The 25,208-nt window shown below is 40.0% G+C and overlaps 1 protein-coding gene across 1 annotated transcript in view; it reads right to left on the bottom strand.

Annotated features, from left to right (window-relative positions):
• Positions 1–25,208, bottom strand: part of PTN (pleiotrophin) — a 77,857-nt gene that overhangs the window by 20,656 nt on the left and 31,993 nt on the right. Inside the window, exons 2-4 of the mRNA XM_062616485.1 lie at positions 2,581–2,690; positions 728–901; positions 382–543 (exon numbers count right to left, since the gene is read on the bottom strand). Of these exons, the coding sequence (XP_062472469.1) occupies positions 382–543; positions 728–901; positions 2,581–2,689 (445 nt within the window). The 5' untranslated portion in view covers position 2,690. The remainder of the gene's footprint in view (positions 1–381; positions 544–727; positions 902–2,580; positions 2,691–25,208) is intronic.

Raw genomic sequence — 25,208 nt, 5'->3', positions numbered from 1 at the left:
AGCCTTCATTTGATAGCAAACAAATCTTTATCAAGTTTTTGCATGCTATTATTGGTCTGTTCCCATCAACAGCAGAGTTATGAAATTCATCTGTACTCTGGAATTCTAGTCGCATCAGGAAACTGGTCACAGTAGAAGTGGTCTAAGGTTAAAATCAGAGCTCTTTATCTTCAGCTTACCTCTTGTGTGAGACTGCCCTGACCATACAACTCAGGAATATTGTCTGCCTGACCACTGAGACATAGAAGCAAGTGCAGAACTAAGACAAGGCCATGAAAATACAATCTTCTGTACTACTGAGTTCCCACTGAAGCATGCATGACATTACAAATCCAGTGATTTGAATGAACTAGTGTGCAGCCTTCAGCAAATGGAATTTACCTTGAGGTTTGGGTTTGGTAAGCTTCCCACAGGGCTTTGAGATTGTGACAGTCTTCTGGCAGTCAGCATTATGAAGGGCTCTCTTTAAGTTCCCAGTTCTAGTCTTCAAGGCAGTATTCAGGTCACATTCTCCCCAGGCCTGGAACTGGTATTTGCACTCTGCTGCAATGAGTAATAAATGGCAATTTTAAAATCAAAATGACTGTGAAAACAAAAATGTTATGAGTCTAACAGAGTATCACAGTTAGTTCTTGTAGACAAAAGGATCATGCTAAGCAGAAAATACAGGCTTCCTGCCCAATGTCTGAGTAAACATGAAAGCAAATCCCTTGAGAGCAATGCTTACCTCCAAATTGCTTCTTCCAGTTGCAGGGGATCTTACACTTTTGAGTCTTGGTAGTTTGTTTGCACTCAGCTCCAGTGCGAGTGCCCTCACGTGTCCCCAGGCCACAGTCACCATTGGTGGGCACACAGACACTCCACTGCCATTCCCCACAGTCAGACTTCTTCGACTTTTTCTCTGGATGAAGACAAGGAACCAAACCCAAGCAAGAGAAACGGTTAGTACCCACCAGCCTATGGAGAAGCTCCCTAAACTTCATTAAACAGGTACATCACCTGAAAAGGTGAATGAGGAAGACATTTGTAAAACAACTGCTTCAAAGGCAAAAGGTCTGGCATCCTTTCCACAATTCTGCAGATACAGGTCATCCTCTCTGACTCCAAAGCAGGGTGGATCATTCAAATTCAGTCCCACTACCATGTCTACTAGTCCACTTAGATATTCTCAAGTGGATTCTCATCTTCACAGTGGGGAATCACCTAGAAACCCTCAGGGATTGCTAACCAAACCATAGAGCGCTCATGTAGAAAGGACACTCCCTCTGCCTCCAGTAGCTGATGGCATCCAAATATTTTCAGTTCCAACTGAAGGACTACACACTATACAGATTAGAAAACATAATCACAGAATGGTTTGGGTTGGAAGGAACCTTAAAGTTCATCCAATTCCAACCCCTCTGCCACAGGCAGGGACACCTTCCACTAGAACAGGTTAATCAAAGCCCTGTCCAACCTGACCTTAAACACTGCCAGGGATGGGGCACCCACAGCGTGCCTGCACAACCTGTGCCAGTGCTTCACCACCCTCACCCTCAAATGTATGTGTTGATGCTGTGTATCAAAGGATTCAAGCACCTCCAGGGAACAGCTGCGGGACACAAACTTTTCACTTGGTATACCATGGCACATTCTATGACCAAAATTCCAAGGATGAAGAAAAATCTACACTGAGAAGTATACTCAAAATGCTGCTAATGCATGTGCTCAGGGACAAAAGGGTCATAGTTTCATTTAAATCCTTAAACCCAAGTCTGATAAGAAAAGACAGCAATGTTATCAAACCCAAGTGTTCATCCCAAAACATCACAAGTAACTTTAAATAACCTTATAAAAAATTATTTTCCTTCTAACTCCTGTATATTTACATTCACATTTTCTCATATTTCCATACAGCCACAATGGCTATAAACGCCTCTGTAACCAGAAAACAAATTCAGATAGCCTCATTTTAATGGGGCTCATAGGTCATTTTAACCAGTGTGTAAGTGTCCTGTAAATCATAAGACCTTAAGAAAACCACCAAAAGATGTGTTCCTTAAAAAATGTCATAACTGGGTTGTACAGATATGAATTTTCCACCACAGGCCTGTCTCCCCTATAATGAGGTGTGAGTTCATCACTGGCAGAAAGCAATTACCGCTGGATGTCTGGCTGCCCTTATGCAGCAGCAAGTTAGTTCAGTTCTTTGTGGGAGGACTTCCACATCACACAGCATTGGCCTAGCATTGTCAGATACAACACTGAACAAGCAACATGATAATGGTCTTACACCACTCCTATTTGGTTCTCTCTAAGTCAAGAAGGATCCTATTCCCAGAGCAAATATTAAGCTGCTTTGCAACACCCATTCTATGATAAAATAAGGACTACGAGGCTGTCAAGCTGCTAGCTTTTATGGAAACCACCTTTCATTTTCCTATTTAACACAGAATAACATGTCACAGTCACAAAGCCCTAGCCTGTATGTCAAAAGGGTAACAAACAACCTGAATTTCATAACAAAACCAGAAGCATTTGACATTCTCCCACACATGCAATCTATCATGGGGATTAACTCTGAATTACACTGGACCTTACCTGGTTTCTCTTTTTTGCCAGCCTCTGTGGTACTCACAGCTGCCAGAATAAAAACAAGTGCCAGGAGGGCAGCTGTGAACATTCGACGTTGCTGTTGTTCCTGTTGCATTCTGGGGATTAACAAGAAAAGAAGATAAAAAGGTTGGTCAGAATGTAAAAAGTGGGACCCCATCTAATGTGTTGCTACAGCATTTTGGGGAAGCTCTGCTTCAGGCCAGGAAGAAACAAGCACGTAGAACATAATTAGCTATTGGCAGAATGGATATCTTCATTCCAGAGAGAATACAGATATTTTTACCAATTCTTTTCCAGCCCGTGTACCAAATCCCTGGCCTACATCATTGCTATTATGGATGAGTATTGCCACAGGAAGTTCAGTAATTATTGCTCATCTCTAGAAACCTGTCAGAGAATCAAGGCTCCTGATGGGCCTGGAACTCCACTCTTCTTTCTTGACCTCTGACTGATATATTGTGTAAAACTAAACATATCATATACTTTGTGTTTCAGCATACCCATTCATACGAAGCAGGGAACGCTACACTTGCAAGAGAGCAAGTTCTTACTAGGTTTACTTGACGTCTGAAAAGGCCTTATTTAATAAAAACTTATACAGGTAATATGTGATGTATTACCTTAATTCTCATGGGCGTCTTGCTACTAACCGTACCCTCCAATTAGAGTCTCTTCCTGATAAATTAAGCTAATTGCTTGAAATGCAAAATGGGCACAGAGACAGGACTTGCACACACAGCTAGAAGCTATCCATAAGATGCTAATGAACCCAAAATCTGGATTTGGGATTCAAATATTCAAAATATAAATATAAATTTAAAAAGTTTAAAAAAAAATAGAAACATTAGCTTGGTGGTGAAATATCATTTACTAGCCAATCACCAAAAGTCATTCAGAGCTAGCTGATTTCAATGGTTTACATAGAACCATAGAATCATAGAACAGTTAGGGTTGGAAAGGACCTTAAGATCATCCAGTTCCAACCCCAACACGTCACACTAAACCATGCCATCCAAGGCTCTGTCCAACCTGGCCTTGAACACCACCAGGGGTGGAGCATTCCCAACCTCCCTGGGCAACCCATTCCAGTGCCTCACCACCCTAACAGTAAAGAACTTCCTTCTTATATCCAATCTAAACTTCCCCTGTTTAAGTTTTAACCCATTACCCCTTGTCCTATCACTACAGTCCCTAGTGAAGAGTCCCTCTTTCAATTTGCTATAACTTGCATCGTTTCATTCTGGCACTGTTTATCAGAAAGCAGGGCCATAACAAATACACATGTCAAAAATAAGCAACCTTCCCATTTCTCAGAGCCACTTCTCTAGCAGGCAGCCAGGAACCAAGACAGTGGACTCCAGATTTCTCAGACTGAAGGTTTCCCCAGCCTCTTTTTTTTTTTAACCAGGGCCCATGACATTCATGCTGCACCAGCTTTCCAGGGAAGTGTCAACTGCGCTAGCCACTAACATGGCTTTAATAACTTAACTAGACCAATGCTACTGAGAGTTTAAGATGCAACCTGATCTCATTTTGCTTAGCACAGCAACCTTAGGAGAGAAATAATTCTCAACATGAACAAAGAACAAAATGTATTTGAAATTTAATTTGGCACTCCTCAGTATTCCCTGCTGGCAGTCTCTTGCTCAAAAGCAACATAACTGTTATTGACATGGAAAACAGGAGAGGAGTCCCAAAGCCAGAGACTTTTAAGTATCCAGCTTTAATACAGTGGTAGAAGCCAGAGGAGAAAGCCTAATGGCTTTGTTGAAATAAAGTTCATGTGAAAACTGCAAGAGACCTGGCATTCAAATGTCTGGAAGAACTGTCATTAGCACCCATTTGCTTTATTTCAAAAGAAAGTACCATTTCCCATCATGAAGAAAGGACCACCAGTGTTTCCAATGAACTCAGAGCCTGGAGCTAGAGGGCACACGAGTTGTGTGTGAGCTTGGGTTTGCCTTTTTCCTTTCTTCTGCTACATTTTCCCACTTAGAGCTTCTCATGTTTTACAGAAAATTAATTACATAAATAAATAAGTAATAATAATAAAAAATTAATCTGCCTTTTTATTCAGCTTACATCAAACCAGTCTTTCATAATTAAACACAGTTGGAATACTTATATGACACAACTTTCTCTCTCAGCCCCTCTCCCTTGAGAAACCTCACCACTTGTAACACTGCACCTCACATCCCATTTTCACTGCAATTTATCAATTTATCTTCTCACTTCCCCTCTTCCAAATGATTCACAATAATCCCTCGTTGGAGAAGGGAGTTAAGCACTTGCATGGAAACACATATGGAAGGAAAAATACTTCCATAATCCCCAGAAACCATCCCAGCATTCTACCTGGGGGTGTCAGAAGCTGAAACAAGTCAGCACTGGAGGGCTTGCTGCACAGCCTGTTGCTGCACACAAGAGATGCCCACAGTGGACTTGGGACTCCCTCCTTCGTCCTTGCTGCCCACCCCAAGGACCTGGGATGTACTCACAGGTACCCCACAGTCTGCTAGCAGTCACTGGGAGTCATGCATAACTGTTTCTAGGGAAGCTGCCTTATATTAAGTTGACAGAGACTCTAATTCAAATCTCATTGACACTATTTTCAGCAAATCAGGCAGGAAAAATAGTTGGTGTTTGGAGTCTGAAATGATCCAGAAGCCCTATAAACAAAACCCCATGGAGCCTTAATATAGCATGTTTTCCTAAGACGCCAAGCCTCCCTACAGCCAAAACACTTGCCAAGTTGTCTAAAGCAAACACTAAACCTGCACACAGTGAAAGAGAGAGATCCCTCTGGCAAAGAGAACAAGGCTGCTTCCTGAAGCTTTTGCTATTAATTACCAACAAGTGAAAAGCCATGCTGTACAGAGGCCTTGCTTCACACCACACCTACACCTCGAGTCTCATGTAACCAGTATGACTACAGAAAACTGCCTGATTGCTTTGTACATGATAGATCAGCAAGGGCAGGTGCTCCCACATAAATACAAATGGCTTACATATAGTACCCATTAGATTTCAGGTATTTTTTCAGAAGGCCAGAAAATCCCACCTATCAGTAATCACTCAAATTCAATCTTCAATTTTCCCTGAAAATACTTCAGGTGGCCATTAAAACATCGGATGGAGAGAAAAACACGTCAGGCTGGTTTTGAAAACAATATATTATCCTGAAAATAACTTCGTGGGATTTTGGTTTATTTTTTCAAGTATTTCACAAGAGGCAAAATGGACTCCTCGATACATTGATTTTCATAATGAGCCTTCTGTCTACACCAACAGCAATAAGTTGTCGTCCTTAAATCATGTGTCCTGAAGGGAAACTATTTCTACAATCCTGTATGTGCCTTCTCCCAACAAAATGAGGCACAGGAATTCCTTCTGTCTTACAGTTCATTTCACAGTCAATCACTGTTTGGGAGTAGAAAATGAAAGAGAAACTGAAAAAAAAAAGGGAAGGCAGTCAGAAAATTAATTAGTTCATCAACCATCCATGCACAGATTCAGTTGCAGTTTTGACTCTCAGAAAGAGAGTCAGGCAGAAGACGCTATGGCTGCAGTTTAAAGGACCATCTGAGCAGAGGTGGACCCTCCCACTCCAAACCCTTAGTATCCACCTGACCTGAGAGAATCACTCCCATCTCTTCTGAACCTGATTCACTAAATCATTCGTTTGCTGTGATGAGTACAGTAAACATGACAAAGTTTACCAACTACTTCAGGAAATGTCTATCCTATGGTCTGCACACACCAATCCCAGATCTACTAGAGGCCCAAAACAGTACCTATGTAGGATAGCACAGTGGCATACACACTTCCATTTGGGCCCAGAAATGGTACAAACACTTCCATGCAGTGCCAGGCTTCATCTAACAGCCCAAGAAAAAGTTTAATTCTTCCAACCCAAGACCCTGTAAATGCAGCTTGCTTATTTCATACTCAAGTTGGCAGCCCAAGGCAGCTCAGGTGTTTTCATCTTTAGAGCTCTGGATCTCAGTTAGCACTAGCCAAACTTGCTGGAACAACTCTGTTGGCACTCATGCAATTAACTCATGCACAGGTTCTCCATTTCTCATATCTGAACATCTTTCCTGAACTCAAGCATCCAGAACAAACAAGACAATTTCAGATGAAGCTCAATTGGTGAGCAAATGTTTATTTTTCCTAGCCTTACCGAAGCTAGCGTATGTAGCACATCCTGGGATCACACATGCCTTTTGCAGGTGGCTTTTTTGCCGTTAATAACTATTACTCATAAGGCCTTCCCTTCATCTGCTTCCCTTCAAAGCAACTGGCAAAGTCCCATATTATAAAAGCAAGTATTTTATTATTAGTGCATATGAGTGTAAACTCCCACTCTGAACTATCAGGTTTTCTCACATGATTTGACCTGTCCATATCCTCCAGTTCTTCCAGTATAATATGCCAAACATCAACTGTGTTGATAATGCTGTTACCCTGCATGTACTGCAATACTGTATGCATTGCCACTGCTAATGACAGGCTGTGTAGTGAGTTTGTACAGCCTCATGACTGAGGCTTGTCAAGGTTTGCTCTGTCTGAGCTTTCCTTGGCCTGTCAGCAGCCTCAGATTTTCTAATTGGCCAGCTAGCTGTGACTAATTTGATTTACTTTTCTTTGGCACTGTATGGAGCCACCCAGGTTTTATGACTGTTATATTAATGTACTGTAGAGAAATACAGGATTGGTATCTTAGCAAAGGCCTTGGGAAGTGGTGACATAGGATGCAGTATAGACAAATAAAGGTAGGAGAGATATGAGATGGGACACAGGCTTGACAGTGAATACCCCCCAGCTATAAACAACTTGCCCATGGCTAGATAAAGAAATTAAGACCTGGAGCCAAGGATGCAGGAGTAAGAAAGAGAACACAGAAGTAGTTTTCACTATATTTAAAAGGTGCCATATAAGTTTGGATATAACATGGAGCTGCAGACTAATGAAGAAAGATAAATTCATAAAAGCAGGTCAGCAAAAAAAAACACAACCACAAGCTGATCCTTAAATGAGGAAGAAGAAACCATCAACATGAACATCCTCCTGGCTGAGGATCCCAGATGATGACAAGTCACCGTAACCACCCCCACAACCACCACCACCATACTGAAACCATCAACCTAAGGGCCAAGAAGAGCTGGGAAAGGGTCAGCATAACATTAGAAAAAGTAGTTTAACGTAAGTGCATGTATAACAATTTTAACTGTAGTGGTAGTAGTATTATTAACGTCTGCGTAGATATATTCTTTTTCTGTAATAACTACATCCACACTAATAATGATTCTTGGATTAGACTTGAGATTTCAGTTCACTAACAATAAATTTTTTACTTTATACAAATATACATAAAAGGTCTGTTTCCTCTTTGCCTATAAACAACATTTTGAGCATAATTATGACTCTCTACTTAGTCTTTTAGTATACTATCATTTTCATCCCATGATCATGAATAAATAAAATGAATTCCAGATGCAGACAAAAAATTCCTACAGCCCATTATTTCTCTTCACGACACTGCTCCTTACCCATTTTAGGACTACCTTTTGCATTAATCCTTGTTTTTCCTGCTTGAATGAATAATTTCTCATCAAGTCCTACAACAAATACTTTAATAAATTACAGTTTGATTAGTCCCAGATTAGTCACATCTACAAAATCAGTTTTTAAATGAGGTAGTTTGGGACATCAGTCTCCTTTCAGTAAACACATGCTGTGTTTAATGAAACTTAACATTTACCTCTGCTTCTTAAATTATTCTCTTATTCAAATTTTGCTCTAATTTGCAGTCCATCAAGGGCAGATTAACACGTCTGCAGTTATCTGGATCTATTTCTTTCCCCCTTTTTAAAGGAAAATATTATATTTATATAATGTATATTTGATACTCTCCAGTCATACAACAGCATGTTTTAACAGTCTTCATGAATCTGAAAAGTCACGTGCCATTTTTACAGTACTCTGACATGAAAACACACAGTTCTCTCTGTAACAGAGAAGTTAAGATCATTTGGCTTTTAGGAGTCTGACCTCTGTAACAGTTGCATAAACTCCTGCTTGTCCACGTGAATCTCTCTCATTCACCATACGGTTAATCCTTATGCCTTACCTGTCCTAGTCAGACCTTTGTGAACTGTAATCTTCCAACTGCATGCTCCCTCTTCCCTCACACACACATTTATTTGAGTCTTTGAGGACTAGAGGAAAAAAAAACAACTAAAAAATAATATCAACCAACCAATCAACCAAAATAAACCTCACCCAACTAAATTTGCTTTTGATTTCCTTCATAAGATTAGGGTTTGGTGAGTTTTAGCAATCCGAATTTAGCAAACTTCTGGACTTCCAAGACACTTTCTTGGATGATCAGTACCATTTTCTGAAACTTGTGAAAGCTCCTGATATCACTTTAGTGGGTTGATCCCCTGTTAGATTTGGAATTCCTCTGTACAGCCTTTTTTACCCACTCTTTTTTCCTTGAGGAAACAAATTTAATTTTTTTTTTCTTCTACATCGATACAATGAGATTTGAAATGACCCTGTATTAAATATCTTTCATTGGTCTGATACACATAATCAGTTTCCTTAACGTCTTTAAAATCAACTATTACAATTGAAGACCTTAATTAGATTTACATTCATGCATGTTGCTCAGTTGCCAGCTGAGATTAAATCACAACAATGCTCCCATGTAATATAAACTGAATCAGCTTGTTAACACTTGATATAAGTGGTTATTTTTAAGGATGAGCTTTAAGGATGAGTTGTAAGGTTATACTGAATTAAATTCTAAAATAGCATCAACTTTTTATAGTCCTATGGTAGGTAGTGAAGAGATCTTCCTATTACATTTTCCTCATACATAACATCACTGGGCCTTCTCTAATCCAACTCTGGGTTGACACAAAGCCAGTAGGTATTTTTCCACACTCCTCTGAAGTAGTTGAGTCATATGAATCCTATCTTGTGCACATAAGTAGCTCTTATCTATTTACAGTGTATCATTAATTTCCATTACAGCTATATGACTTTTACTGTGGTTTCTATCTTTTCTGGACTTTCAAGTCCTGCCTACCAGTCATGATTTCCATTACAGACTATGTGTGGGCTAACCTAATAATATCCATTTGCAAGTAGTACACCTCTTTCCAGCTTCTCCTATTCATTGCCCAGTTCACTTACACCTGATACTTCTCTCTGATCTCACCCAAATGTCTTCCAAGTACCAACTTTTCATATACTGCTTTCCACCCTGACTACTGCAGTTTTCGACAGTAATAATTCCATTCTTTGTTTTGGCTACCCTGCAACTCTGGTGTTGTTTCTCTACCTAATGACAAATCTTTATTCACCTTGTTTTTCTTTCTCATTAAAAGCAGACACAGAATCATAGAATCACAGAATCATAGAATAGTTAGGGTTAGAAAGGACCTTAAGATCATCTAGTTCCAACGCCCTTGCCATAGGCAGGGACACCTCACACTAAACCATGGCACCCAAGGCTCTGTCCAGCCTGGCCTTGAAAACCACCAGGGATGGAGCATTCACAGACATCACATGCATTTCTCTGTATGCTTCCTTATGGGTAAAGATCCCCAAACTCTCCTCACAACACAAACCCTTGAGCCAACTTGCTGATCTTCATCACTTAATTGCACCTTCCTGGACCAAGAAATGTTGTATTCATTCCAAACAGAACTACTACTATAGCCGTAGTGGTCTAAGCCTAAAAATGAAACAAAATTTAAGGAAAAGAACCTTTAATTATAACAACTTGCTCAACCAAATGACACTATCTCTGTCTCAAAACTATGCCTAATCTCATTTCTAACAATGGTTATGTTTCAGAATGATTCTATTAAAGAAAACCTACTAGAATAATAATCAAACACCAAGTTCTCTTCTATAGTCAAATTAAGTAATGAAATTATATTTTACTATTTGGGTGCTAAGGGTTGAGAGGGTTGGTCAGTGTTATCAAAAAAAAAAACAAACCACCAACATATTAATTCAGAGACCTACAGCTACTGCAATCCTGCCCAAAGCAAAATCTGTGTGATCATTTCCCTTACTCCTTTGACATTCCTGTTTGTGTTTGGAATTCTCTTGTGGTACAGTAATGAAATTCTGGGAGCTGTGTCAACACCACTAAACAGTGGACACTAGTGTTCTGACTCTGTGTGCGCTAATAAGTTAGTTCAAAGCTATGCAGGAAACACCAAACCCTACTGAAACAAGCTCCCTGCATTTCAGCTACAGGAGGAAGGCTGGGTAGCAGGGCACGTATCTTGGCACCAGCCTCCGGGCCCCCATTCCAACACACACAACAAAGTGCAGCTGGCAGGTTGCTCTGTCTGGTGAAATGACAGAGAATCAGGGAGCTTCAACCAACAGGTGCTTCTCAGCTTTTCTTTTTCCATTCTTTCCTTTGCTTCATTTTGTGGGGGAGACAGAAGCTACTCCAGCAATGGATGCAGCTCCAGCAATGCTCTCCCTCCATGCAAGAGAGGAGAAGCTGTCAAGCAGCAGCTGGTAGGGAAGAGGCAAATGCTTCTAAGGTGAGCTGGTACTGGAAGGAATTAGGTAAGCAGCAATTTATTCAGCACTACAATGGCAAATTTAAAAATCAAATAAAAATCAAATTGAGTATAACTACCTATATCTATAACTGTTGCTGCAGATCAGCCAGGGAAAAGTGAGAAAATTCTAGAAGACTGGAATTATATTTGGCAAACTTTATTTTTTTAAACCAGCATTTCTGCCCAGCTACAGTACAGGGTACCTGTACAAGCCAGCATCAAACAGCTAAAAAGCAAAGATATCACAGCATAACCCTTCTGATAAGCCCAAGACAAACACTTCACTTCAAATATTGCAGTGTGCAGCTCAGGGACTACATTTTTCAATATGTAATCAACTTTATGCTCTCTTCTAAACATGAACATCATTAAGGGCTAGAAAACTGAGCATCAAGGGCAGCGATTATGTTATGCCAATGCCATTAAAAAGAAAAAGAAAAAAGCAGAGAACCAAGAGTTGCATGACTGAATTATTCAAATATAAACAACAAAGTAAAAAACAATGATCAATTAACATGCCCCACATAGCTTTATTCAAGTAAATAAGCTAAAGTAATTAGTTAAGTTGTGGATAACAGTCCCCTAGCTTTCGATATTTGCATAGTTGATTGCATGTTTGTCTCTCACATCAGGCTAAGGCAAACACACACTCTGTGGATATTTCATATTTCTAGCTCCCCAGACATAAATTAATAGTTCAAGTTGATAACAGATACCCCTGGGTACATGAATTCTGCCTTTTAGCACTGAGCAGAATTTAGACTGATTCAAGACTCAACAAAACAGTCAGTCCAAACAAAAACTAACCGAATATTTATTTCATTTTTTCCAAATTTTTCGCCAAAACTGAAAAGTTTCATGGGAGAACATAACTTTCCACAAGGTGCCAAGTTTCTGAAAACATTTTTATGAATTAAAATAATTTTATTTTTGCTCTTACAAGCTCACTAATATCAAACTGAATTTCTTCCCATTTAAAATACAATTTTTAAGCAAAATTTTGCCAACCCAGGACACTATAAGCCTTAATCTGATCACAGAAGAAGGAATTGGTATAAAAGAGGTCTTTTGGAGGGGTGAAAGTTAGGTATTCATGCAGTAGTTTGTGAACAAAAATACTTTCCTTCTCAGAGGAAAAGTGTAGTAACTGGAAATGCAGAGTTAAACAAACACAACAGGCAGTAAGGATGGCTAAAAGGCCAGGAAACTAAAAATCTAATAAGAGATGGCCAAACCTTCCAAAGGGGATTAAAAATTTTATCCCTCTCTCTTTCCAAATTTCCAGCACAAGATTTCACAAAAGGGCTTTTATTTTCAGAAAGCCTAGGGAACCCACCTAATATTTTTAAAACTTTGTAGCAAAAAAACCTAAACAAATCAAAACCTAAAACCCATATCATAAAATGTTAAGAAATTAACCATGTCAATAAAAGGGTGAAAAAAACACGCTGTCCTTTCGAGAGAAGCATTGCATTTATTAAGTGTAAAAGGGGTGGTTGCTATTTTCTCTGTTGGTCGCCCTCCAGTGTATAGATAATTTTCTTAGCCCTGATCTTCAGAATTTCTCTTCGCAACTGCATCATTGAAATGAACACCACTGTTGAAATCCATTTTCTCTCATTCCCTGAGCTCTTATTTTTCTCTCATCCATAATACACACATTTTCTTCCTCTCTTTTGCTCAGGGTGGGTCTGAGCAAGTCAGGGTTCTCAAGAGATAACTCATACTGTCTTCTGCAGCTTCCTCTTCTATTAACCTTCCCCTCCCACTGTTCTAGCTGAGAGGCTGAGAAAATAAACAAAAAAAAAACCCAAACCAACTGATATTTCAGTTCATCCTTTTGTACTACCACATCCTAACTGAAAAAGACATTTTAAGCCACTTCTGCTACTGTGATTCCCCCCCCACCCCGCCCTTCCCACAATAATCACAGCTGCTGTGTCACTATCAACAGTCACACTGGGTTTCTTTACACTTTCAGTTCTCTAAGACTAAAGATGAGATTAAACAGCCCTGGATCTGATCACCGAGAAGACCACAGGAGACTCACCTCCATTCTCTCCAATTATTTTCATTTCAGCGACAGCGAGGCCAAGCCATTGACTCAACTCTCCCATGCATCGTCTGCACCAATGTGCATCTCCTGGAGAATACGTGTTGTGGTGATGAGTTTCCCCAGGCACAACTACCGATGTATTCTCTCTCTCTATTCTCTACCAACTCTGCTCCTCCAATGTGCAAACTAAATAATTACTTGAGAACGTCAGAGGGACCAAACATGCCTATCTAGGGGAAAACAAGCTCTTATTACAGCTATTTTTTCTCCCTTTTTTCCCACCCTTGGCTAGCATCTTTGCTTTACCTAATAATGATCTCCTGGTTGCCTGAGATTGTTAAAACACAAGTATTTTTTCATGGTTTTGCAATGCGTCTGACAGGTGACCAGATCTCTACTACTCAGCTACCATGGACACTACAGGACCAGAAAAAGACAAATAAACACTGTAATACAGAGTCTTCTGGTATAAGGAATATATCTGACACCTATTTGGCTAGCTAATGTGTTTTCATCTACCAGAGATTAATTTGGGTACCTTCTGAAAATGTTAAGAGTTAAGCTGTGGCATCTTCCCCATACTCTTGCTAAGCAGAGGACAGAAAAGAACCTCTCATTGTCCCTGTCTGGCCAAGAGAAAGTTTTCCTCACAATTATAAATTCATTAATTGAAACAGAATAAATTTATGAAGCCCCGTTTTTTTAACTGCAGCAGTAGTAACAATGTCCTATGGGTATTACAGTCAGAAAAAAAAAAAAAAAAGAAGCAATCAATAAATACAGCTATTTTTGTAATCAGGTCCACAGCCAAACATTATTACTATTACAAGAACAAAAACTGCACAGATACACACTGATGTCATCACAGCCCAGCAGTGATCCCATAATTGTGAACGCATCATGATTTGGGAGCTGTTTAAGCTGTGACATGATTTTCATAATGAACAGCTGTACCGTAGAAGCCAGACAGATGCCTCCACTGTATTTTAATTTTCTTTTTCTCCCTCTGCTCCAGTGAGGACATTTTCAGCACAATGGCAATAGGCAAATTGCAGCATCTGTCACTATCTTTACTTCTCCATCTATGAAATAGGGATAATAGCCCTTAACTCCTTCAAAGGAACACTGAGAAACCCATAATAAAAATTATTACATAAAGGGGGGGGGGATAATTTTACTATCCAGCATCAGCTGCAGCTTGCTTTACTTTCCTGGATCTCATGCCTCTATGATTCCAAGCTTTGAGCAGGGTGGCCAGACTCCCCCAGGCAGAGAGCAGCTGCAACACTGTGTAGCTCCCAGCAGCTCAGCATGTTGTTGAAGAAAAATTGCAAGACACAGCATAACCTCTTCACCTTTGATGACTACCTTTCCTTGAAAGTAATCAAATTTTGTCAAATACTTGAGTTTTGATTTGCCTGAGCTGACCATCAGGCTGGAGACCTTTTTCTCCTTTTTGCGTCCAATCAGACTCTTGGAAACACTCTATATTCCTAAAGAAAATAGCCCACTTTATTTCCTTTACTCACTATGACTCCCTGATTCCTTCGACATCTGTCTATTCAGACAGCACTCCAAAATATAGTGTAGTCAGAAACCCATTTAAGCTGAAAGTACATGACCTCCCACCTATACCCTCTAGTAATCTTTTTGAGGGACTGCATTTTTATTTTTATTTTTTCCAAAGAAATTATCTCCTCATTTCAAATAACAAATCCCAGGACACTGGGACAGCTATGCATAAAGAGAAGGAAAAAACAAACTTGATGTGCAAATGAAATTTGTGTTTTAGCCATTTTGTAACACGGGAGAAGAATGTACTTTTAAATCATTCTCCTCCAAAAGCAGTTAAGTGAGCAGAAGACAGCAGTTGTGTAGCACGTTATCACCTCTTTGCCAGTCAGAAAGCAAATGGTATCTCCAAGGCCCACATGCCCTCCAGTATGGTACCTGCTAGCAAAGAAAGAGAAAAGTCCAGACCTCATCCTCTTCAACTGATATTAACAGAATCATAGAATCACTTGGACTGGAAAAGACCCTTAAGACTATTAAGCACAACCGTTAACCTTGCATTGCCAAGTCTATCACTAAATCACATCCCTAAAGACTACAGCTACGTATCTTTTGTATACCTCTAAGGATGGTGACTCCACCACTTTCCTAGGCAGCTTGTTCCAGTGCTTGACAACCCTTTTGGTGAAGAAATTTCTTCCAGTATCCCATCTAAACCTCCCTTGACACAACTTGAGGCCACTTCCTCTCTTCCTATCACTTGTTACTTGGAGACCAACACTTACCTTGCTGCAACCTCCTCCCAGGTACTTCACGGCCTTTCTTACATAGAGCTTCAAGAACAGCCACTCTTATTGCAGTTCAATTTAAAAATCACTTAGGATGGACCCTACCTTGAATTCACAAAAGGACATTCACCGTCTACTCACTGTGGCATTTAATGGTAGCAAAAAATGAGCTGAGATGCAGTGCCACTCCCTTGTCAGGTATAGAAGCCTGACCAATGTTCACTGTGACCATATTAGTGCTAGTAATGAGCAACACCTTTCAACAGCTATGGTGAAGTGCTGTAAGGTACTGATGGTGAACAGCTGCATTCTGTGACAGCACCCCAAAGTGGTGCCTCCATCTTTAGATTGTCCTACAAACAAACAAGGGGAAGAGAGGAAAGAGTAATCACCTTCACTTGGCAGAACAGAAACTGAGGTTTAGAGATAATAAAAAAAGTGAGTGACAGAGAGAATTTTTTTCAGATAAAACAGTCTTTCACCTTAACTAAAAAAAAATATCCTAGACAGAAAATCCCACTTTCAGTTTTGGCCAGGAAGACAAAGTTGCCTCTGCTCCAGTTATTTAATTGCCATAACTTTCATAATTCAATCCAAGATAAAACACATGATAGTCTATTGTAGCTGCATCATTTGATGCAGATGGCAAACAAAGTAATTGTACAGCGTGAAATATATAAGAGGTGAGACTTCGGAATAGCCTTTTTGGCTTAGACCGTTGCATTCTTCTGCTATATTCCATAAAATCTTTCCATTTTAGAAGTCAATGCAGAGCTACAGGTCACACATGAAAAGTTTTCCTAAGAATTCTCTTTCTAAACCACAATGGCTAAAGAGAATTTTTTCCCCGCTTTTTTTTTTCCCCAATAAAGTCCAAAATCTGCACAGACTTGTATGACAAGAGTCATACTAATGACATACAGTATCATCACAGTACCACAGAATATATCAGTGGATGCCAGAAAGACAAGATGGCATTTAGGAAGAAATAAGTTGGTATTTATAACTTCCAAAGGAAGGCTACAGCCCTGGAGGAGGTTGAACTACTGCTGGAAGGCAGGTTTTATTCAAATTGAGTTCTTATTAACATACAAATAAGGTGATTTTTAAAAGCTATATCTATGCCACATATCCAAATGTAATAATAGCTCAGATTTGGTTGATTATTTCCCGGCAATATGCTTTTCTACTTCTTTCCAAACCAGACTGCTTTTCAGTTTTGGAGCTTTTATCACAGCAACCAGGCTTTTGCTGAAGCTCTTTGAGAACCACCCCTCTGGGACTTTGAACATCAGTTAGTTACACAAACTTAGTGCTAATTCAGAAATTAAAAGAATAATAAAAATAATTCATGGTTATGCTTTTTTGGTTGAATTTTGTATTGATTTCAAAACAAAAATTTAAAGCTTGGAAGATTTGTCCTCAGCTTCTGTCAGCAATTGATAGCTGAGGGTTTGATTACTGTTTCCTACCTCTCAGAAGACCATTACCTACAGCTCAGAGATTTCTTAGGCAGGCATCTCTATCACTCATATAGAGAATTTGTCCCACATTACAGTTATTTCTAATGGCCTCAAAGGCATTTTCCTGGAAGGTAGGATTATCACTAGTGAATATTTCAGTACTTTATATCACACAATTAGCTTCCACAGGAGATGTAGAGGAACTACTGCTACTGAGTACCTTGTAGGACAGTATTTATAGCATTCAGATATGTATGTGAGGTGAGTATATGTGATGCGTGAGTATGTGAGAAAAACTTTTCCAGTCCAACAGAGAGGGATGTGAATCAGGACTCCCTCACTAAAAATCCTACCCAAAAGACTACTAGACAAGGGCAAGGCAGTACCATACAGAGTAGCCTCACTGCTCTCTTCTTGCTTGCATGAGCAGCAGTTACTCCATAAACTTTCACACTTAACCTACAGTTACATATAGCTGCATCTCATAACTGTGTTTCTCAGTGAATAAAATATTTGCCAACTGTGATTCAACAGAATTTTCTTGAGAACATGTCTCTCAGCAAATTTGGAAGACAGTCCTCTTTTTTCCATGTGTGAAAGAAGCTGCTCCTAAGCACTTCAACCACCATAAAGGCAGGATTTTTAGAACAAAATTCTAACTTTTTATGTTCCCTGATCCCAGTGAGAGAACTCCAGTGCAAACACAATGTTTTTCAGACCATATTCCTTAAGTTGAAATGGTCTCTTTAGAGTTTGCTGATAAGCGGATCCTCTAGGGATCACATTGTTTACACCATTTGGATTTATGTTTTTTTCCCCTTCCTCATGCAAACTGTCATTTCTCCTTCTCCCATTCTTCTGCATTGCTATTACGTGCAGAAATTCAGTACTGTATTCCCCCATATGAAGAAACTGGCAAGGAAAGAGAGCGTGCTCTTGGCAGAAGTTTATCCTGGGATTATGCTAACAAACAATCATTTTCTGGTTGCCACAAGCATCCCATTATTTCAGTTTGGCCATTCAGTCCACTCCAGTTCAGCCCTGCTAGTGCTTCTTTAACAAATCCTTATTATCAGGGGCTTAGGCCTCGGTTGTTTGAATTACTGCTCAGCTGGGATTTGGTATTCAGAGACCCAGTCCAAATATCCTTTAAAAAATATATAATTAAAACACTTACTCTACCACAGAGCAGACACAATGGAATTTTGTTGGCTGCAAGTTATATTTGCACTCTTAAAAGTCTTAAGAAAAGCTGGATTTTGGGGGTTGTTTTATAAACAACACTTGGAGGCTTTGGTTCTCAATAGAAGAGAAATGTGACAGCAATCTTTCACCTTCGTCTTTCTTTGCATGTATATGCCTTCTGTTTACAGTGCAAAGAGACTTCATTTCCACATCCATTTTTAATCGCCTACTTTGGGTGCTAGATTTGAAGGGGGAACCCTAAAACCCAAAGGGCTTTGAAGCTCCCACTGGGGGTGGTACCGATCAGTGACAGTGCCTGAGACAGCTCCTCCTCCCCTAGCACAGCTGACTTGGTGCCTACTGAGGAAGTGGCTCAAGCCACTTACCTGTACAGCATGGGCTTTACAGCTTTGATCCAGGAACCTCCATTCCCCTAAAAAGCAGCAGGCAGTCTGTATCACTAAGGGCACCAAACACACACACACACAGAATTAGTAAGCAGACCAGCTCCAGACCCTGAACTTTAAGCAACCAAAGGTAACTTCATTTCTTCACAAATCAATTAAGAAAAAGAGTTTGCCCAGAGCTTAGTTGTAAAGCCTGGACTGTTAGGTTTTCAACTGAAAAAGCTCTCTCAGCCAACTCCCTCATGCACCCCACTGTCGTAACCCTCTTAACTTTTAATTTGTTCTTTAAAATAAGGGTGTAAAATCACAGAAATTTATTGGATGGATGTTTTTATAGTGCCTGTGCAGGGCAGGAGTAGTAGCATGTATAACAGACACAGCAAGGACAGCATCTGTCTGTTCTTCTGCAGCAAGTTCTTTTCATACAAGTCAGATTCTGCTGTAGTTACAGTGGCAGCCTCTAGAAACCAAGATTTAGATGCAAAAAACTGTATCACCCATGGATCAAATTAGCAAGGCTTAACACTATGTTTATGTTCCTTCCCTTCCAATACAACATAGAATCATAGAATAGTTAGGGATGGAAAGGACCTTAAGATCTTCCCTTGGGCAGGGACAATACCATGCCACCCAGGGCTATAGAATCATAGAATAGTTAGGGTTGGAAAGGACCTTAAGATCACCAATATCATACCATTCTCACTGTTCTAAAGACATGCACCAGTGAAACACATTCTCATCCACTCCACCCTCTTCTCTCCTTTGCTCTCTGCAATTATAATCAGATATGTTGATGAGAAACTTAACATGATTCGGCTTCAGTGTGCACTTGCAGCCCAGAAAGCCAAACATATCCTGGGCTGCATCAAAAGGAACGTGACCAGCAGGTTGAAGGAGGTGACCCTGCCTCCCTACTCTGCTCTTGTGAGGCCTCGCTTGGAGTATTGTGTGCAGTTCTGGTGTCCTCAACATAAAAAGGACATGGAACTGTTGGAACAAGTCCAGAGAAGGGCCAAGAGGATGATCAGGGGACTGGAGCACCTCCCGTATGAAGACAGGCTGAGAAAGTTGGGGCTGTTCAGCCTGGAGAAGAGAAGGCTGCGTGGAGACCTCATAGCAGCCTTCCAGTATCTGAAGGGGGCCTGTAGGGATGCTGGGGAGGGACTCTTCATTAGCGACTGTAGTGACAGGACAAGGGGTAATGGGTTAAAACTTAAACAGGGGAAGTTCAGATTGCATAAGGAAGAAGTTCTTTACTGTGAGGGTGGTGAGGCACTGGAATAGGTTGCCCAGGGAGGCTGAGAAGCTCCATCCCTGGTGGTGTTCAAGGCCAGGGACAGAACCTTGGGTGCCATGGTTTAGTGCGAGGTGTCCCTACCCATGGCAGGGGGGTTGGAACTCAATGATCTTAAGGTCCTTTCCAACCCTAACTATTCTATGATCCTATATGCAAACTACAGAAAATTGAATCTCTGCCATACATCCTAGTAAGCGTGGCTTGTCCCCTAGAACAAACTGGCTTGTAAGATGTGGAAGCCACTGCTGACTTGTTTTGGAAGAAGGAACAGAGAAAAAACAAAAAAGTGTGATAAAACCCCACATAATGTATTTTGAACTCCTAAAGTGAACTCCTTATCCATTGCAACTGGTAGTCACTCTGCAGGTTGGTACAGAGAGTAGTCCAACCTGGGAGGATAGAGAAAGTACAGAAGGTTTTTCAAAGAGAAGATTCCAGACAGAATCCCCTGGGAATGCTTTTTGTCTCTGTTCCCACAGACTCAACTAAATCCCTTAATTGCTGTTGCTGGTTGAAGAATTTGGAGAACAGCACGGTAAAAGCACTTTTCCAGGGACTGCCCTATACTGGGTGCTGCCATAGTGGTAGGGGAGCTGGTGAGCAGCTGAAAGAGCAGTTTCACAGGCTCCTCTCTGGGTCCAGGGGCCCTTGTCAGAGCAAAGCGCTCCTGAAGGCTCTGGATTCTTTAGTTACACCAGAATCACACACAGATGAGTCCTGAGACAACAAGAGTGAAACTGACCTCAAAAGAAATCAGAGTCATATAAACTTGTGAGATTGCAGCTGTCTAAGAATCAAACTAGAGCACCAGACCTTTTAAGATCTCCACTGGTTTTTAGACTTTTCAGGAGGGAGTAAATAGCTGAATATATCTGTAATTCTAACTGGTATTTTCCATTGGTCCTTTGTGTTGAATTTCTTCCTGAACAGAAAAGTATTATGGTATGCATGGTTGTTACAATTTCTGTAAAACACTAATTCAGTTTCAATGAATTCAATGATCAGTTTTAATTACAGAATTTCACCATTTTTCACTTTTGTAAATTTATCAGGAACAATGATGGGGGGGATTTTTCCTTAAGAAAACTGCAACAACTGAAGAAGTTAACAGGCAAGAACTGAGGGTGGGGAAGGAAAGAGTGAAAGGTGGGGGATGTTAACTCTTGATAGTTTTGGTGGAATGTTATGTCAAGTCATGATTGTTTTATTTCTGCTCAAACCTGTAATGCAAACTGTCCATTCTTGTATCAGCAAGACACCTACCATCAGTGAGAGTGACTGCCCCAGAAGAATTCCAGGACTTTACTGCAAAGCCCCAACCACAAGGTTAGTATATAATCCATCATGAATTAAATGCATGATTTCTTACTAGGGAAGATAACAAAGGTCCTGGAGATAAACTCATTTGCAGTATCTGTATAGGTGCAATACAGCATTGCCCTCTGCTGGTTTTCAAGCTGCCTACTCCTGCAAAAGTTGCTTCTGGCTGAGCTAGAAAAGATTTTTAAGCAAGCACTGTACTAACTATAATAAGGTAATGTCTTGCCACCAAATAAGGAATGAAATAGGAATTCTGCTTATTTCTAAACCTTTTATTTTAATTTTTTTTTCCACAGGTCTTCTTCAAACAGGGCCAGTAGTGACTCATTCAGCCAGTGCCTGGTCCAGCAACAGTCATAGATTAACACATTCCCTAGAGTCCAAACACTGAACAGAATCAGTGCACAATCAGATCCACAACATCTAAATAGGCAGAGGCTGAATTTTAGGTGAACTCTGGCTAAATCCATGTCACCATCTTGCAGGTTCTGGTACCTGCAAGAGTTGTCCATATCACATAACTGCACGTCCAACTGGGTGTTTCACACCATATAGCATTCCTGCTAGACAAAAGCCTGTACCACCAATTCCTTTCTGGGTACCTCCTGGTGAAAAGTCAAGTGCCATTTCCAATCCCTTCACAGGGATGCGTACAGAGACTACCTCAGTGTGGGCTGATGTAGGAGTATGAGAAAAACAAGGCAAATCCTTTTGTCTGTTCTTGCCGTTCAGCATCTATAATTCAATGACTCTTTCCTGGCTTACCGACACGGTACAACAAACCAAATGCACACACATATATAGGTATACCTATATGTGTAAATACGTATTGAATACAGCTGCCTGTGATGGGCTAATTATAATCATATGATCTAGCTAAAGACAACAAATCCCACTTCTGTACTTCTTCAGCTATTATTCTTGCTGATCATGTAAAAGACACAGCAGGGCATTTTGCATCCTGTAGCTTGATGCTGTGCATAATGGGACCACATCCAGAGAATCAGGACATCTGCTAATTCAGACTAATATACTGGAAACGGAGATAGCAAAAACTGTTTCAGAAAAAAAAGGAGCAAAATGAAAGCTCTTTTCTATTTATACTGATTTCCAGCCCATAGTCTACCCTGTGCTTCTTAAATGGTCCTTTATCGGGCTTCATTTAACTTTCCTTTTCCCACCATTCTTTCTCCTTTCAGTCTCTACTTTATTCTCCCATTTAAATATTTTGCTCATTTTCCCTCTTCCATCAAAAATATATGTTGTATATACTCTTCAAAATAGCTAGTCTGCAAAAGCAGCTGCTTATATCCCTAGTTTTCTTAGGATTCCAACTTTGTTATATATCTGTTCTGCATGGGTTACTGTGGGAACAACTCACTCTCCTCCACAGGTGGTGGCACTAATAATAATAAAAATAAAAATAAACAACTCGGTTTCTAAAGACACTTTCTTGCTTTGTTGCTTGACGAGAATAGCTGTATTCTAAAAAGCTCCCTCTAGTCTGCTTCTCCCTGCAAGGTATTCTGCAGTTCCCTGTGGGAGGCTTCTTCCTAAAAATAAATGTCATGATTTGTTTTCTCTTATGTTACAGCTAATTAAATTTTGCCACCATAACATTTCACCACTTCATTATGCTGCATTTGCAAAAGCATCAAGCAACACTTTGCCCTTTTCCTGCTTCTTTTTCCTCACTGTACTCTCAAGCTGAGAGCAATGGCTGAGGTTTAATATGAAAATTATCAACCCCAGCCACGTGCAGTGAAAATAAAAAGCAAACCCCACATTGTTTGATCTCCTGAAAGAAGTCAGCACCAGGAATGAAGAAGATTTGATAATACAGCAATTCCAGCTTACAAACTGCAGAAAGCAGGAAACTTAACAGTAATAAAAGGTCTATGTCACTACGTATGAAAGCAGTCAGACATGAAAATGTGAAGAATGTACTAAAAGGCTGATAGACAGAACTATTTATGTAGTAAAAAAAATAAAAGAAAATGGTGAAATGGTTCATATTATCCAGAACTCAATTCTTAAATACAAAGTTTACCTCGGTGCCAAAAAAGTTTTATGGACCAGACAGGCACTAAATTTACAGCATCAGCCCAATTTTTCACTGCCTTGTGTTTTATTTCATTATGTATACTTGTGCAAATGAGCAGGCAATACCATCCATTAACATTTTATACTCACCTTGAACCAGTGACTGAACAACGTGCAAAGCAATAAAATGGGTCCTGTAATAATAGCAGAAACTTAAACATGAGGTGATTCAAAAATATACAAATTGTTTTGGAATTATCAGCAGTCACTACGATCAGTGATGCAGATGATCTCTCCAGTTTAAGACTGAGGGAATAAGTCAAAATGCAAATGGTTCAGCAAAGCAGAGATACAAAGGAATATATAAAATTCTCAACATGTCACACTCAGGTACATTCCCTGCTTTACATTTTAAAGAACAGCCATTCAAGTGGAAAAAACACATTGCAGCTTACATTTTAAATTGCAATGACAAACTTCACTTAAGACTATGGTCTTGACCTTCGGACATGCTGTACCTCATGTCTGTTTATATTATAGCATACATTTTCTATAATGTTAGCTATTTGTGTTTTAAATCAGAAAATGCTTGGTGATGATGATAAATCAGAAAGTGAAAAATCTCCATATGAACACTGTCCTGTCTTGAACCTATTTTGAACCTACATTCCCCAGGTAAAAAGGGATAAAAAAATCTTTGCAAGGCTATAAAGGGCCTCAGATACAACAGTGGCTATATTGCTGCTACTTCTTAATAGCAACGTCAGAACGGTAATGCAAGAAAGCTACCAAACTGCTAATCCTCTTTTCTCCCTCAAAGCGTGGGTGTCCCAAAGGTCTCAGCACATTCCAAAGCAGTTTCTGAGTCCCTGGAGAACAGGACTGGAGTGGGAGGACTCTGGCAACATGCAGTCTCCTTCAAGTTAAATATTGCCAATAGGGAAGGAGTTAAAAATAGTTTGTTGTCTTTATAGGTATGCCATAGAACTGAAATTATTGCCAACAAGGAGGTAGAAAAAGTCTAATGTGGATTTCAAAATACCTTCCCTGAAAGAAACAGTGGTATTTAAGCTTTCCTGAGACTTTTAGTCCCTATCAGAAAAAATACCTATGAGGATTGAGTTCATGTTTCAACTGCAATAAAGCATCAGAAAAATAGTACAGTCCAAGCTCAAACAGAAAAACCCTTTGACTGACTTAACCACTCAGAACTCTTGTTACCATAACTCTTAGGAACTCTGAAAAATAGAAGAGCAATGCTGATAGAGGAGAAAGGAACAAACTTCCATGGTTGAAAACTTCTGAAAAATATGGTATCTGTTATTGCTCATTACATGCCAAGAGAAAGCAGAGCTGAAAGGTGCTTTCTTTACAAGCAAAGCCTAATGTAAAGGGTAATCTCATGCACACCTATTCCCTTCCAACCTCAACTTCTGCAAAGATAAAAACAGTAATAAAAAATTAAAAAAAAGAAAAAAATTGAAGACAAACAAGCCAAAACAAGACAAATGCCAGAACACTCCATGGATCCACTGTTGGATCTTTTCTCTCATACACTTGCACAGGTTTGCATGTTCATTTCTGTAAGGCTGCATGCTTTAGAAAGTAAAAACCCACATTAAGTGAACTTCCTGCCTTTAACAAGATTGGGGATCCCACAGACTACATGATTTTTTTCTGGTAACTTGTTGTTCTGGCAGGGTTAACCAGGCAAGTGCTTGGATATTCAGTCCCAAGAGACTTAGGGCCTTACTTGCATGTGTCATGACCCAATCTTCAGCACCCAAGTTACCACTCAGTCAGCAGACCTTTATGGATTCCAATCATGCACTCTTAATTGTCTCTGTACATCAATCTTAATGATTCTTGATTCCACTCCTAAGCTATTAACTCAACAATGAGCTGAATGCACCTTCTGTGATGTGTGCCAGCAGGGGAC

This window comes from Pezoporus occidentalis, unplaced genomic scaffold (genome assembly GCF_034315485.1).
Source record: "Pezoporus occidentalis ecotype Australia unplaced genomic scaffold, CSIRO_AGI_Poc_V1 ctg19, whole genome shotgun sequence".
NCBI classification, from domain to species: domain Eukaryota; kingdom Metazoa; phylum Chordata; class Aves; order Psittaciformes; family Psittacidae; genus Pezoporus; species Pezoporus occidentalis.
The sequence above is the reverse complement of the archived record's forward strand: the minus strand, read 5'-3'. Positions and strand labels throughout refer to the sequence as shown.